At 43.8% G+C, this 15958-nt stretch overlaps 1 protein-coding gene across 5 annotated transcripts; it reads right to left on the reverse strand.

The window, feature by feature from the left end:
- Nucleotides 1–1620: 1620 nt before the first annotated feature.
- On the reverse strand, nucleotides 1621–15316 carry syt14b (synaptotagmin XIVb). Of its 5 annotated transcripts, XM_068576603.1 has the most exons (9): nucleotides 15287–15316; nucleotides 12308–12355; nucleotides 8525–8671; nucleotides 6252–6413; nucleotides 5094–5350; nucleotides 3870–4307; nucleotides 2822–3002; nucleotides 2422–2478; nucleotides 1621–2022 (listed from the first exon to the last, which is right to left on the reverse strand). In XM_068576603.1, exons 1-9 carry the CDS (start codon nucleotides 15297–15299, stop codon nucleotides 1706–1708), a joined length of 1620 nt encoding a protein of 539 aa, XP_068432704.1. In that variant the 5' UTR covers nucleotides 15300–15316; the 3' UTR covers nucleotides 1621–1705. The 5 variants fall into 5 exon arrangements, with proteins under 5 accessions (XP_068432704.1, XP_068432703.1, XP_068432701.1 ...); XM_068576602.1 differs by lacking the exon at nucleotides 15287–15316 and having other exon boundaries at nucleotides 12308–12491; XM_068576600.1 differs by lacking the exons at nucleotides 8525–8671; nucleotides 12308–12355; nucleotides 15287–15316 and adding an exon at nucleotides 6622–7793 and having other exon boundaries at nucleotides 5094–5347.
- Between the last annotated feature and the right edge of the window lie 642 nt (nucleotides 15317–15958).

Consider the following 15958-nt stretch of genomic DNA (forward strand, 5'->3'; position numbering starts at 1 on the left):
GTTAAAGTGTACACCTAAGATTTATCTTTGCTAGGTGTATATATATATATTTTTAATGTAGTTCAGATTTTGTGATTTCCACATATCATTTGGTCACATTGTCAATGGTTACCGTGGTTACGCGTCTCCAACAGGCAAAAAGCACTTGTCTATCTGTTCAGCGGTGCCAAACATCTGGCTTGTATTCTTAGAAGGAATCAGAGTTGACTTTGAAGAAATGTGGCCCTGCAGGAGAACTGACACGGGGCGAGGTGTGGTTGCAGCACCTCGAACCCCGAGCAGCGCTGTGACATCACTGAGACGAGGAGAAGAAAAATGCTTCCCACACCCTTAAGCTTCAGCCGGCAGAGAGATGAGAGAAGTATTTGTACTCTTTGACTGAGACATGGGGTGTGGCTGTGGAGTCTTCCGTCGTCTTTTGGGGGGGATTTTCTGACTGCCAGCTTTTCCTTTTCTGATGAGGATTAAAGACTGGCTTTGTTCCAGGAGAGAACAGCGCAGGTACAACCAGATTTCTCACACTTCTGGACAGGGTTTTACTTTATTAGAGCCTTTATTCAATAATCCTTCTATTCACTGAAAAATATTTCCTTTTTTTTTCTTTTTTTTTGCAGTAATTTCATCAATTTCCAGCCAGCACTGCTGTTATCGACGCCGCCTCAGTCATTGGAGAGACAGCCAGGTTTACTGGAGGAGGGATTGGCTCTTGCATATTCCTCCTCAGCGGGAAGCACCGTGTTTCTACATGAATGAACATGGCTGAGTTGTCAGAAGGCTGAATGGTGAAACCGGCTCAATCTGTATTACACAGGAAAGGAAGCTGCTCTTTGATACCGGCGGCATGCAGAGCTGTGTCCAATTCTGTAAGAGACTCGGCGGGCACAACACAGAATTTCATTCCCCTCGTTTAGAGTGGCGTCATATGCATAGTGTACCGGGTTATGCAGGACCACAATAAGAAAAAAGAAAGCTGTCTTTGTGTAACACATAACCCAAAGAGACACCCATAAATCGGGTAAACCATTTGACTGATAATCAAACATAAACCAATGAATGGATCTTGCATAATGTCATGTGCATGTAAACAAACTGTACAAAGCATTGCTTGTAAGCGTAGTTGCAGCATGTTATAGGCCCTTTTTGTAACAGTCTTTTCGTTGCCTTCTCTTCTGTCAATGGCTATGACTGATAGAGAAATGTCTGGTATGCTGGTGGCCGCTGAAGCCCAGGGAAGCCCAGAGGAAACAGGGAGGAGTCTGCTAGTCACGGACCGAGCTCTTTGGTCCAAGATTCAGAGACAGAAAATGTTTGGAAGTGTCTTAACATTGTCCTGTAAACAGTTGGTGTACATGCAGATCTCGCTGTCGGCAGAATTCCTGGGAAAGCTCTTTCTGTTCCTGGTATGTTCAGTAATTATAATGCAATTCATTTTCAGTCTGCCTCTCCTTGTGTCATTAGAAAAGCTGGCTCTGGAGTTTACACCTCCACCAATAAAGTCAGTCTGCCGATTAAAGGGTATAAATGCATGCAGCCTCTGGCAGTGAAGACCGAGAACCCAGGCCCGCCCTCACACCTGTATGCAGCACACACGCACACACACGCACACACATCACACACACACACACACACAAGGTGCTCCCTGCTCCCCACAAGCTCTTGACCTTCCGAGGGAATGTTGTCGATGTCAGTGTTGCTGAATCGCCCCCTATGTGTCGGTGAGGGTGTGCCAGTGGCAGACCTGCTGGCCCTCGGCCTCCTTCATCTCTGTCCAGTGGCTCTGCTGCTCCTCGCCGGTGCTGCTGAGGCCCAGGGAGACCCAGCCCAGCCTCTCCCTGGGCCTCATGCTGCTTCGGCGGCAGAACACCGACAACACCAGAGACACCTCGGACAGCTGGAAGAGCGCCACCTGGAACAGAAAGCTCTCCTTGTAGGTGGGGTTGGGCTGGCCGCGGCACACGGCCGTCTTACACTTGGACATCTCTTTCCCCTTTGAGTCCAGCATGGTGAGCTTCACGTAGGTGTCTGAAAGGAAGCGTGGGAGAGCGATGAGAGACTGCCATCCAGTGGCGGGATATCAGTGCTGCAGCAAACTGCGCAGCAGAGGTTTTACGGCGACACACATTTTTCACATTTTGCTCGTGCGGTAATAAATTGACAGGTTGAACCTTGGAAGCAGAGTCGGTGCAATTAAGTAACGCCAACCAGAACTAACCGGTACTGTATATTAGAATGTGTGTTTGTGTATGTTTAGCCGACACAAGAGAAAATGAATGTGTTGCTCTGAATTTTGGATAAACCACCCAAAAATTTGGAGGATTACAAGTTTCATCATTTATTGGCGCATTAACAGAATCCAAACTTTATAGTCTACCAAGATTTAAGGATTCCTCACACTGATTAATCAGACTGCTGCCGACTTACCTCTCATGATATAAAGCTGCCCGCCTACGAAGTGTTTTATACAACAGAACAGACCGTCTGCGGCACACACCACGGCACACAAAGGTGGAAAGAAGAAAAACAGGAAGCAGTTTAAAGATTGCGACACACACCAGAAGGTCATCTGTCATGGGGACTCTGATGAGCAGCAAATGATTCAGCATTGTGGCTTTAATATCTCAAGTTATTTAAGAGCTGCTGCTGTTGCCAATTAATATTAAAATGGATTGGTGCACAATTTGTCAGCTGCTGGGAGTCTTGTCCATCTGTTTTGGCCAAAACAATTGACAATTGACAAGGGAGAACTTTACTCAGCACCTCAAACCAAGCGGCCACAAGAGCCAAGAATGAAGCGATTGATCGTGGATACTTTTGTACGTACTGACGGGTTTATCGGACGCCGTGGTTTTGAAGTGGCTTCCCTGGACGACCTCGGCAGATAACTGTCCCGTGGCGGAGTTGTAGAGGAGCCCCACGAGGATCTCCGGCAAGGAAGAGTCTTCAGTGGAGCGATAGGACAGAGCGCCCGCACTGCGAGAAACGCTCACCACGGAGCCGCAACCCTGGCAGGAAGAAACACACCAGAGGGAGTCAAAGTACTCGCAGGAGAGCACAAAAACACTTTGCTCACTTCAGTTAACTGCAATATAAATACATTTGGATTCTGTCTGTAGATATAATACTGCCATGGTGGATTCTTTACTACATTATTACTGTTTTACTGTTTATTTAAATTACTTGTTTTTTATTTTATTTTACTATGTGTCTCTTGCTGCTGTAATCCTGCAATTTCCCCACTGCGGGACTAATAAAGGAATATTGTATCTTATCTTATTGTATCTTACTCGATGGGCCAAGAAATATATATATAAATATACACACACACACACACACACACACACACACACACACACACACACACACACATACACACACACACACACACACATTCCCCTCCTAATGAATAGTGTGTTGATCTGCTGGTTTTACAGCGAGCACGGTCACTTTTTCAAAACATACATATCCAATAATTTGGTTTATTTACCTGGTAAATTAATAACATTCCCTTCAGCCATAGCAGTACTTCTCAAATTAGCAAATGTTTAGCTAAACATAAACATTTAACCTGCTAAACTTTAGCATATTCAGTTCAAGTACGGCCTCACAGAGTTTTGACTCAGATCTCTTAGCGTCTTGTAGTTAGATGTGTGTGTGTGTGTGTGCGTGCGTGTGTGTGTGTGTGTGATGTGTGCATTTTCTTGCTACATTTAATAATATTTGGATGTAAACAAAAGTCATTTAAAATTGAATTGAGAAAGAAAAAAGAGGATTATTAGATTACGAAAAGTGTCCTTCGTTGAAGCCAAGGACTAATGTATTGCTTCAGACATATCGATGCGTCGCGCCACGCGTTCACAAAGCGTCCTCACGGTGAGTTCAGAGCCCGGCTCCAGGGTGACGGGTAGAGCGATCTTGCCCTGCAGGTTGAGCTTCGTCAGGTAGAACACCTTCTCTCCCAGGACCTTCTCCTTTTTCATCCGCCTGATGCTGTACAGGCGGAAGCGCACGGCGTAGTCCCCGATGGCCTCCTGTTCCACTCTGGAAAACTTAAATGTTTCCGTGAAGACGGGACACGGACCCTTCTGCACGCCGGTCTTGGCCCGTTGCTTCTTGGTGGGCAGCAGGACCAGGTGGACCTGCCACGCGATGTTGCCCGTCTGTTTGAGAGCAGGGATGTCTGTTGCCGCAGTGACGGTGACCGCCAACCACTGCTCGCCGGAGTCGTACTCGAAGGCGACGTCCAGCGTGCCATATTTGGCAAGTGGCTCTGGCTCGTAGGCCGAAGGCAGCTGAGGACCGGAGCCGTCCTGACAGGAGGAGAGAGTCAGAGGATGAAGGAGGGGATGCTAGAGGGACCTCCTGAATGGACATTTAATTTACTTAAGTCCCCAAGAGACAAATATTAGGGAAATAAATATGGCCACGTCAATACAATTATATCATTTAAAATGGAAGATTGGGTTTGTATTGGTTTTCTGGCATTGATTGTACATTGTGTGTGTGTATAACATTTTTTGCAAAAGTATTTCTTCAGCTCTTGTTACGGTCAGAGAATGTTTTTGAATAGAGAGAGAAGTGAAAAAATGTATGAACACAGTGAATTGATAAAACAACAGCGACAGAGAGGAAATTGTATATTTGAGAGTCCAATTTGAATCAAATTCTTCCTTGTTTTTTAATGTTCACATAATCACCCACTACATTCTGTGATGTATTCCTGAACGCTTAATCAATAATTTGCACTTTAGGGGTCATACTTCTTGGATTGGGGTCAGATCTTATATCAAGGTAAACTGTAACAATACTGTTCATTTAGTTTTACCTGCCTTTACCTTTCCTTGTCTTAAGATGACTTGAACTGTAACTGACAACCACCGCAACATGTTTACAGTCAACAAGTCATCTAATTACACTAGTGGTCTTTATTCTATGGTTATGGTGAACCACATGGCATATATATATATATATATATATATATATATATATATATATATATATATATATATATATATATATATATATAATTGTGTTTCTACTGTAAACTGACTGGTCCGAGACAGAGGAAGGAGAGCATGCAGCTGCTTGGCTCTCACCTCCGGTCCCAGCACAGCGGTGCTGTCACTGGGTATGTCCTCCTCACATCCTTTGTTGTGGTAGCTCTCGGTGTCCTGGTCGACGCTGGCCTCGCTGGCCTCACTGTCGCAGCGCTGTGGGGACGACCCTGTCCTGACCCCTCGCTCCGAGCGAGAGCGAGAGGTCGCGCGCGCCGCCGAGCCCTCGTCCTGGTACGGGGGAGGCCGGGGCTCGCTGACGGAGGACTTTTTCTTTATTCTCTGGATCCTGTTGGCTGCTGTCAGTGACAGAGACGGAGAGTGCAACAAAGAGGGAGGAGTGCAGTATAAGAGGAGTGTAACTGGAGAGGTGCCGTGCTCGGCAGAAATATCCATTAAGTATGCAACGTACAGTCGACCGCAGAGTCAGGTTAAACCTCTTAAACTGTGCCGGACCCACAAATGATCCCATCCTGTTAAAGTGAAACAGCCCAGAGGTGTTTAGACGCTGTGTTTGAATCAGCATCATTTACTGCAGGTCCAACCAAATGTTGGAAAAAAGCACATAAGCAGTACGTTACTGTGTATCTTCATACAATGTCGTAATTCTGAAGGCAATTAAAAGAATACTCTGACTTTTTTTGAAAATATGCTAGTTTGCTTTCTTTAAGAACTTTATTTAAGTAGTGTTTATGTATTTAATATTACATTTATTAAATATTATAGTATTACTGTTTATTTATACTTCTACTTGAGTAAAATCCAGATGAAATGTTGTAATCTTTACTCCACTACAGCTGTACTTACTTTGCAAAATCAGATTAATAATCCAAAATATAACAAAATAATCAATGATGATGTATTGGATAAAGACTTATGTATGTAGTTAAATTAATAACCCTTTGTTTCCCAGCTTCAACATTAAAGCAATTGATGTATATTTGTAAGTACATGTTGATGCTAATACTTTTGTACTTTTGCTTTAATATTATTTTAAATAGCTGACCTTTACTCAGTAAAGTATGTCTTTGCTGTCACATCACTGCTTTTACTAAATATCTGAGTACTTCGTTTCCCACTGATTATTGCTGTTATTTGATCAAGTTTTATGTATTGTGCTTTTAATATGTTCCTTATATGTTATCTTAGTCGTTACGAGTGTGTCGTGTATGTGTCCAGCCTGGTGTCCTGGTTGAATACCGTTTGGTCGAGCTCTGCTCTCACCCCGCTCGCTGGAGGCTTCACTGCTGTCGCCTCCCTGCTCAGCGGACTGTTTGCTTTTGTTGCTCCACGCAGAAGTCGTGTTCTTCTGGGCCGCAGCCTCGGGGCCTCTGTCCTCCTCGCTGTCTGATACAACTCCCTCTGGGTAGAACACACAGAGACTCTTGTTCAAAACATCGCATTCATCTTACAAAACATACTATGTGCAGGGAACAAAGATGCAGATGCTGAAAACGTGCACGCAGCACTCCGGAGAGCTGAATTTCAGGGTAAGAACTTCAGGTTGTGATTCCAAAGAGAGAAGAAGAAGAGACCCAGGCGGTGAAATGGAAGCAACACACCGTCTAACCTTGTTTTCCTTTCCTTTTCTTCTTGCTTTTCTTCCCTTTCTCCTTCTTCTTCGTCTTCTTCTCCACGTCTGAGGCCTCGTCCGATTTCTCCGGACTCTCCTTTGCTCCCTTCCTCTTCTTCTTGTCTGACTTTTTCTTTTTTGCTGTTGAGGAAGATATGGAAAGCTCCGCCTCTTCCTCGTCGTCTCCCTCTCTCTCAAGGCTGTCCGCCACCTCTGCCTCTTCTTCTCTGTCTTCTTTCGTCTTTTTCTGCTTTGATAACCTGCTTTGAGACCCAGGGCCCGGGGATGGCGGCGGTTGAGCGGTGGAGCTGTCCCCGCCGACACTCACCTCTCTGTCGTCTTTTTTCTCTAAAGCATCAGCCTCCTCTTCTTGCTCCCCATCTTGGATCTCCTCTTTGTGTTTCTGTGCCATGGCTTCTTTCTCCAGCTGCTTTTCTCTCCTTTCTTTTCTCCTTTGCTCTTTCTTCTCCTGCAGCTCCTTCTCCTCCTTCTTCCTCTTCTCATCCTCGACTAACTCGGCTTCTGTCTTTTTCACTCGCCAGCATCCGTCCCTCCACTCCCACTCCAGCTGGCTCTCGGCCTCGGTGGCATCACTGGACTGGTTGGTCTTTGAGGCTGTGTTGTTGGCCTTGCTTCCTCCTTCCTGTCCCGTGGAAGTCAGACCAGACTCCTGGCTGCTGTTTTCACCCTCTTCCACCTTGCTGATGATGGTGGTGACCTGCTCCGTCAGCTGGTCGCTGACGGCGTACGTGACGTCACTGACGGCGTTGGCCAGGTCATCCACGCGGCTGGTGACCGAGTCCAGAAGGGAGGAAATGTTGACAGATGGGAGGTTCTGCTGGAAGCTCTTGAAGAAGGCCATCTCTCAGCCGGGGATACCGTCACCACGCTGGCCGCTAGATTATCTCATCAGAGGCACTGACACGGACATGTGGTCGTTAGAAGGGTGTATAGCGCCAGCATCACAGTGTGTGCTGAGGGCAACACGTGCATACAAACCAATATGGTGATTGTCAGGATTATAAGACATGTTTGGTAACAAGAGCTTTCTCACAGTGTTTGTTGTATTCAATGTTCTGGGCTCTAAAGTTTCAGACTTTTCAAAAGGATTGTAGAAAACAATCACAATGATACGTAAATAAATCAATGCTGCACTGCAAAAAGACACGAAAATTAAGATTCGATGTTCTCAGTTTTGTCAGGAGTGAAGCTTCCACTTAACTCATTCATAAAATGTTCTGTGCTTTTTCCTACAGTTTTCTGTTCACGTTTCCGACTCTGGGTGCTTTAATTCTGCTTCCTCCGCTCCTCGCTCCTCCGTCCTCCGGCCCCTGATCCAAGAATTAATCAAGGTCAGCCATCAAGAGCGAGGCTCTTGAAGCGAGGAAGTACTCTTTTGGTTTCAACAGTTATTAATTGGTGAGCTAATCTAGTGGGACAGTTAAAGTAGTGACTGTTCTATCCAATAAGCAGCTTATTATATGAATAATATTGCATGACTTATACATACAAAACATCTGTGGAAATGATGGCTCTAAAGTTGGTCTTATTTGTTCATAAAAACTGAACCTGAATTATAAATGAATCATACTACCATGACCATCAGTCAAATATACAGCTGCACAGTTCAGCATGCAAAGACACAATGAACACTTATGGTGGAACAAAGTGTGCCTGCAAAGTAACATTAGCATTAATTCCTACTCTCTTATGTTTGTATCCTTACAATGAAAAGTGTCTCTTGTATGTTATAGATAGATACTTTGGGGTTTGGGAGCACTGCAGTTCATAATCTGCACAAAAGCAACCATGTTTTGGCACATGTTTTGCACTGAATGAGCCAATAATCCTGTGTGTGATCATTGGTATATATTTCTATATCCATATGTGTGGTGAGTACCTGGCTTGCTGTTCTTATAGCCACTGAGATGTGACAGATCTGCCGGACTCTCCACTGACAGCTTGTTGCTGAGGTAAAGAAAAAACAGAGCCATCAACGCCATGAAGGCGGCAATGGAAGACAGGACACCCAGAAGCTCAGGAGAAACTACGGAGGAGAAGAACAGAAACAAAGAGGGAGGGAAGAAGAGAGTCGGGGGAGGAAAAGGAAGGAAGGAAGGACAAACAAAAAGAGAGAAAAATCATAAATAAATACTGACGTAATAATGATTTGGGAAATGAAACAGGTGAATTATTTTATTCTTACAAAAAAAAATGCTACAAAAAACAAACAGATGGCTGAAAAAGCTTTGAAAGCTGGAAACAACTCCACTTTGATACCACAAATAATGTATTCGATAATACGCATTTCATTTAGGAATCAAACTCCTAAAATGTTGCCTCGTCAGTGGAAGGGGGGGGGAGGCATCATGAGCTATTGTGCTTTCAGACAGCCGGTGCTTGTTCCACTTCAAAGGCATAACAGATACAATCTACAGCCGTGTATGTAGGCCAACCGTACTTCATGTAACCATGCAGCCCTGCGCCACTGATGTGCTATTTTTACGAGAGCCTCAAAGGACTGTATATCTAACTGAAACGTAGACTCGGTAAACCGGCCAAACCACACTGGGCCTGCACTTAATATGCTACGACGCGGTTTCGCTGAAGGAAACGGCAGTCATGAGCTGTGGGCTGTTTTCTAAAGACCAGACGCCTCGGTGGGAAGGGCAGCTTGGAGAATGGAGCGCTGCAAGCGACGCTCTGGGGGTTCTCACTTAAAGCACCTCTTGAGCCACAGGACACCGTTTTTTCAGCCGACAATTATGTGAACATGTTAAAGAAGTCATCCCCCATTGTTTCATGGGAGACACCTACACAGGTGTTTTACAGTATATTGACTGGTCACTAAACCCCTCCCCTTTGCAGAGATTGTCCAATTGTAGCGTAGCAACTGTCGGCAAGCTGGGGACTTCTCCACATGTTGGTGAGCGTGGTGCGGTCCGGCAACACTTTGCATTCATAGCGTTTGGAGAGCGGTGTCAAAACTACACAACCAGATCGTGAGGAATCTTACAACGTGTGTGTTTGCTCTCCCGTGTGCTGCAAAGGTCATCATGTCCCGATAACGAGCTCACTGATGCAACGGTGACCTCGCCTTCCTCCCCGAGGCCAAGAGTTGGCATAGCAACATTAGTTTGTGTGGTTACAGCTGGAAAAAGATCTGTTCACAGCGAGCACATCCGCGTTGTAGTATTTTCTCCCTGCGTGGCAGACGCTATCAGACTATCAGACTCCTGGTATCCAACGCAGAGCTTGCTCTCTATTCTAACCTCTGTCTTGAAACATGAGCACCCATTAGGAATGCTCCTGGCCACCCGACGGGTGTTATATTCATTCCTGTTCAGCCTCCACCCACTCTTGAGGGAAATATCAGAATCAGCTTTATTGGCCATGTCTGTGTACAAATACATGGAATTTGACTGCGATTACACTTTGCTCTCTTCGTACCTACGTACATGTTACAAACAAACAAACGAGAGGATATATCTGGCTGTTCGACTGCTTCTAGTCGCTGACTGTGTCTGTCTCCTGTGTGATGCTGAGCAGGTACAGGCTGGAGAGGACAGGGACGGGAGCCCCAACGTTGTATCATGTGTGTTGTGGCAGCTGCTCACTGTTGCCTTCAAAAATCACATTTTAGATGTTCACGAGTTGTTTTGTTTATGGAAGCGTTCAAATTATTCAAGATTTCCCAACAATTAAAAAACAAATACAAAGAAAAATTGAAAAAAGTCAAAGAAATTAATAGATATTTTTGTCAGTTTTCTTTAATTTTCCTGACCCGTCAATCACCTCACAACCTCTGTGCCTCTGTGACCTTTTGGAGGGGCCCAACCCCTAAACTGGAAACCACTGCCAGACTAACTCAAGAACTAAATAAAAGTAACTCCACCTCAAGCAGCTACAACAGTAAACAATGCATAGATATGGATTAGCTATTAAATAAAATAGCTTAGGCTGCATCAGTCACAGGAGCCAATTCACTGCAGACCGAGTACTTTTACTTTTAATACTTCTGTACTTTTACTCAAGTGAAATGTTGAATGCATGGAGTATTTTTGCCTGTGTTGTCCAGGTGCTTTCACTTGAAGTAAAAGACCATGTGCCCGATGAAACAGGTCCACAGTGTGAACGCCGGTACCTTCACTGACAGCACAAACCAGAGCGCAGTAAAGGAAAACAAGAGACGTCGTTTCTCAACCCTCTTAACAACAGACTGAACTTATGGACAGACTGGTTTCACCATGGCAACAGGCAGAGAGACCACTGCAGCCTGACAACTCGTGCTGCTGCTTGTTGCCGAAGAGATGGACGCTAAATTTCGAAGAGAAGCAGGAGAGAGATAAGAGCTCCGACATGGCGGCAGAGGCTTACCTTCTCCAAACGAATATCCTCTTTAAAGCCGGGCTGTTCCCAAAAAGCACTATCAGTATGTCTGCTGCTTTACAGTGAATGATCTGAGAAGAGGGGAAAAACAAAGTTGTCCTGCTCTGAGGTAATCCGACATGCAGTAAATCCCGGCCCTCGGCCAGCACTTGCCAGGGTTACGTGTCAACGCTCACTGCAGACGGTTGTGTGGATTGTGGCTGGGTGACCTCTGCAGCCGCCTGTTGGGATACACACAGCTCACGGGCGTGATAACGCTTCATACATGGCCCTGCTCTGTAAATGTCAACAACAGCTGAATAATTTAGACACCTGAGGTAACCTGAGGCCTCCCGCCAATGTACACTGGAAAACGGGACGGTAGCCTTTGTAACGGCTGTCAGTTAGCGTTGATGTCACACCCCATCATTCTCAGGAATGCTTGATATTTCTCTCAACGGATATAAGTGGACCCTTCTCAGATATTTCCCTTTTCTCTCTCTCCGCCCTGCCTTCCCCCTATCTCATCCCATCTGAGTGTGCACGTGTACCAATTGTGTGTCGGAAAAGAAAAGGAAATGAATCGGTGTTTTTTCTCCCGGCGGATAAACTGAGGCTGAACCCAAGACTCCGAAAAGAGCCTCAGGATTCAATCAGCTTCTTATTTTTTCATTTCGAGGTAATGACTTCAGTAAGCTGACTAATAATGAACATGAAAACACAGCCACTGAACCATTCAACGAGCAAACAGCAAATGAATAATAAACTCGAAGCGAACGTACGCTCATTCAGATACAAATATTTCTGTGACATAAAAAGAAGCGAAACAAATCATTCTGAGAAAACATGTTAACGTCGCAGGTCACTAATGTAATAACTTATCCCACTTTTCAGCTTTCACACCAGTTGGCTCACGTTTTTAGGACATGCTTGTTTAAAAAGTAAGCGTGGAAATGTTGCTTACACATGGACTTCTGATACGAAACAAAACCTCCGCGCTGAATAAATCATGAACACACAGCTGCCTTCTTTTGCTGAAGTGAACCAAAACTTGATACTCCATGCATAATTCACACGCAGGCATTATGCTTTGTGAAGTCTATATTGAGACACTTTCTGGACGCCAAACTTTGGTAAAAACTCAGTGAAAACTCACAGGAATGAGGAAGGTTGAGAGCAAAATATTTGGACATTTAGCTTTTAAAGCGATGTCGTGGAGTCCAGCCGAGCACGAACGCCATGACGCTCCAAATGAAAAGAAACACAAAGGAAAATATGCGACTTTGCGAATTTGCAAGGTGAAGCACGGCCTTACCTCGTCTGGCACAGATGAGCTCATGAACACCACAATTCCTCCCCCCTCCTGGGGGAGAGAGAGAGTGAGAGAGAGAGAGAGAGAGAGAGAGAGAGAGAGAGAGAGAGAGAGAGAGAGAGAGAGAGAGAGAGTCAGAGGTTATAAATATGATTCCAAGTAGGCTGCGGTAGAAACATATGTTCATGCCTCAGGTGGAGGAGGCTGGCAGATGGGCTAACAAATATAAAACTGGATATACAATAAATATAAAAAGCTGAGAAACAAAAGCTCAATCAAAAGAAATGGTTCATTCTGAACCTCAGGTTAACATGAATGTGCTATAAAAGGAAAGTATTTGAGGGGAAAAAAATATTGTTGTAATTTTGTGAAAGCAATGTGAAACCAGGAGCGGGTTAGCTTAGCTGATCTTAGCCTGAAGACTGGCAGCAGGGACAACAGCTCACCTCCAAACATATTAAAGCCAAAGTGTGAAAAATCACATTTTTGTCAAATGTGGAGTTACGTTCAGGACTTCTTCTGTTCGTGGCTGTGTTCATTATTTAGCTTTTGAGGTGCTTCTAGGCTTTTTTCGATAATTTGGAAAGAGCCAGCCAAGCTGTTTCCTATACTTCAAGTCTTTATGCTAAGCTAAGCTAACAGTCTTCTGGTTCCAGCTTCATACAGTATTTAATGGACAGATATGAGAGTGGCTTTCTTAAGGAAAGAGCGAGAAATAAAGGCTATTTTGAAAATGTTTAGATATTCATTTAAAATAGTTTGCACATTAATCAGTACTAAAGACAAAGCTATCTGTACTCATCTGAAAAGCAGAACTTATTTCAATGGAATAAATCTCTCAGAATTGGTCAAAACTGCCCATTAATGTTATATCGTATTCATATTAAATGCAGTGATTATTACTTTAATGCATATCTCTCAAGTAATAGTTCAGGAATAATTGTGTTTCCTGAAGGTCTAAATATTCTCTGAATACTGAATTATTTATGTATTTGTACAAGTAAAGTCAAATTAAATAATAATACAAAAAATAAAAATTAGAACATAATTCTTTGAACAATCAGTGTGTGTGGTTAACGTGAACGCTCCCCTGGTTGCAACAAACAGTAAACTACCAGATTAAAATAACAAAGTCATGACATGACAGTTAAAGGCATGATTCACCTATTTATCATCAATGAATATGATCCTATTATATGATCTAGAAACACGTTATTGTAGTATTTTCACTACATTTCCTTCACAATCCCACTCAGGCTTAATTGAATGAAGGATACTAACACTTGTATCACTTGATTAACACATCCTCTCTCTTGGCTCGCCACCTGAGTATTTAATGATTCAGGTACCGAGAGAGGAAAGAGAGAAAGCTCTGAGGGCGACTTGTGTTATGTCACACAGTGGACAGACAGACGGTGGACACTTAATGTCAGAGAATCTCTCTGTTGGCTTCTCCTTCAGAGACACAAAGCCTGCCAGAATGTAACAACCATTACCACCGCTCACTGATATCCTATGAATCAAAGGTATGCTCCCGAGAGGGCATTTGACAGGATTAGAGAAAGAAGGTTATTTTGACTGTCTTCCTCTTCAGTTGGATAAAGCAGTATTTCTTTTTTTTTCTTCTTTTTTTTAAATAGGCTTACGCTACTTCCATATGTTTCAAATATCAAATGGCTGAACTTGCTTGTGATGATGGTTTTGTAATTGGTTAAAGTAAAACCGCGAGCTTCAAGTTGCAAAAAATAGCTCGGCCTGGTTTTGGAAGCCGTCAAACAAATCAAATCCGTTCAGAGGAAGATCTATTTTAGGTGATTTGTAAACACTCTGACACTTTCACTGAGCTAAAAACAATGAAATCACATGAACTGCAACATCAAAGTGGGGTTGACACTGAACCTTCGTCCTACAAACTCTATGGATGATGATGATGGTGATGGTTATTTATATGTTTGAAAACATAACTCTGGCTGGAATATCTTGAAAGATAATACATATTCTAATGTTTAAGAATGAACCATAAATACTATGAGCCTAATTCAGGATAGAGTATTTGTTAAATATTTATATATATGTATATTCATTTACCACAAGTGACTCACCTCTCTCTCTCTCTCTCTCTCTCTCTCTCTCTCTCTCTCTCTCTCTCTCTCTCTCTCTCTCTCTCTCTCTCTCAGGTGACGTGCATGAACAAACGGGCTGCACGTGACATAAGAACAGTGCCCATGACCGGACAGGGCACGGCGCGCGCCTACTCCTCACTGACTGCATGCATCATTTTGTGTCATGTGTGCTCGGGTCACTTTCACGAGCACCTTGAGGACACGCTTATCAATCGTCGCTGTAGCCCACACATTACCCATGGAGCTTAGCGAGAATGTCAACAGCACGTGCATCCACGAACATAACGGTTATTTGACAGCAGCGGCTGGTTTATAAACTCAAGCCGTTATTGTTTATTTTATTTTAAATGTTTTATCGATAACAACGCATCGTATTCATCCGCCAGGTGATGTGGTTATTTCACAGGGGCAAAACAAAGTTGTCATGTGATGCTCACTAGCAGCCCGCTGTGATTTTCGGTCGAAGCCCAAAATAAATATTCATATAATTTCATATTTAATCTCTGGCACAGGCGTGTCTCAATCGAATTTTTTTTTTTTTTTTTTGCACAAACATGGGTCGATCAAAGCTCCGGGACTGTGTGTGTCCGTGACCACTTCAGCATCACTTCACGCGGCGGAGAGCACGCGCATCCCATGAAGGGATCACAACATTCCTGCATCAGCCTCGTGCCGCGAGCTGTCCCAGCGCCGGAGCACTGCGGCACGGCGTCATTGAAAACAGGCACTGCTTTCAGCATTACAGACTTCTCAATAAAACATGGTTTTTTTTTCATCATTTTTCACAAACATCATTCTCAATCCGACTCGAGCAAAGTTTCACACGAGTCCCGCAGGACACCTGAGAGCGAGTACTTACCGTCAATCGCCATGATGCTCCGTCCCGGACTCTACCAACTGTTGGGGGTGTGATGGAGGAGGGAAGAGGAGGGAGATCATTCATGTGCCAGTGTGTGTGTGTGTGTGTGTGTGTGTGTGTGTGTGTGTGTGTGTGTGTGTGTGTGTGTGTGTGTGTGTGTGTGTGTGTGTGTGTGCGCGCACATTTGCTGTTTCAATTTCAGGGGTACTATGTAAACTATTGGGCCGAATATTCAACATATTTTACAAATTGTGGGATTAAAAAGGATGAAATGAGCCTCTACTGAACCCCAGAGGACAAAATGCAGTTGTTGCAGCAGCAGATTGAGAGAGAGAGATAGAGATTAATAGAAAAAACACAAAAATAAATACTGTAATAAATAGTATACTAAACTACAATAAGATCAGAAGTAAAGGGGAACTATGAGACAGATTCACATGGCAAAAAAACATAAGAAGGTTACAAATAGCATGTGCAAAATGTACAGTGTGTATAAATGGTGCATGGTGGTAGTAAGGCAATATAACACGATTTATTTAAAATAAAGACACCTCTCAATATATCATGAATTATAAGTTATTTTGTGCTGTACAGTTAGTTATTGCTTTATATTTACCATATTTTGGCCATTCCACATAGGATTTTATTGACAGTGAATCATAACATTTTATG

The sequence above is a fragment of the Clinocottus analis genome, unplaced genomic scaffold, assembly GCF_023055335.1.
Source record: "Clinocottus analis isolate CAN_PGR_092001 unplaced genomic scaffold, fCliAna1.0.p SCAF_15, whole genome shotgun sequence".
Taxonomy (NCBI): domain Eukaryota; kingdom Metazoa; phylum Chordata; class Actinopteri; order Perciformes; family Cottidae; genus Clinocottus; species Clinocottus analis.

What these genes read in the sequence shown, in the direction of transcription:
- syt14b (XM_068576599.1), bottom strand. Translation starts at nt 7,486, where the DNA reads ATGGCCTTCTTCAAGAGCTTCCAGCAGAACCTCCCATCTGTCAACATT. An exon ending in AGCCGGGCTCTGAACTCACC is followed by an intron (nt 3,003 to 3,869) that starts GTGAGGACGCTT and finishes TCTTCCTGCCAG; the next exon opens with GGTTGCGGCTCCGTGGTGAG. An exon ending in GGCGTCCGATAAACCCGTCA is followed by an intron (nt 2,479 to 2,821) that starts GTACGTACAAAA and finishes TGTGTGCCGCAG; the next exon opens with ACGGTCTGTTCTGTTGTATA.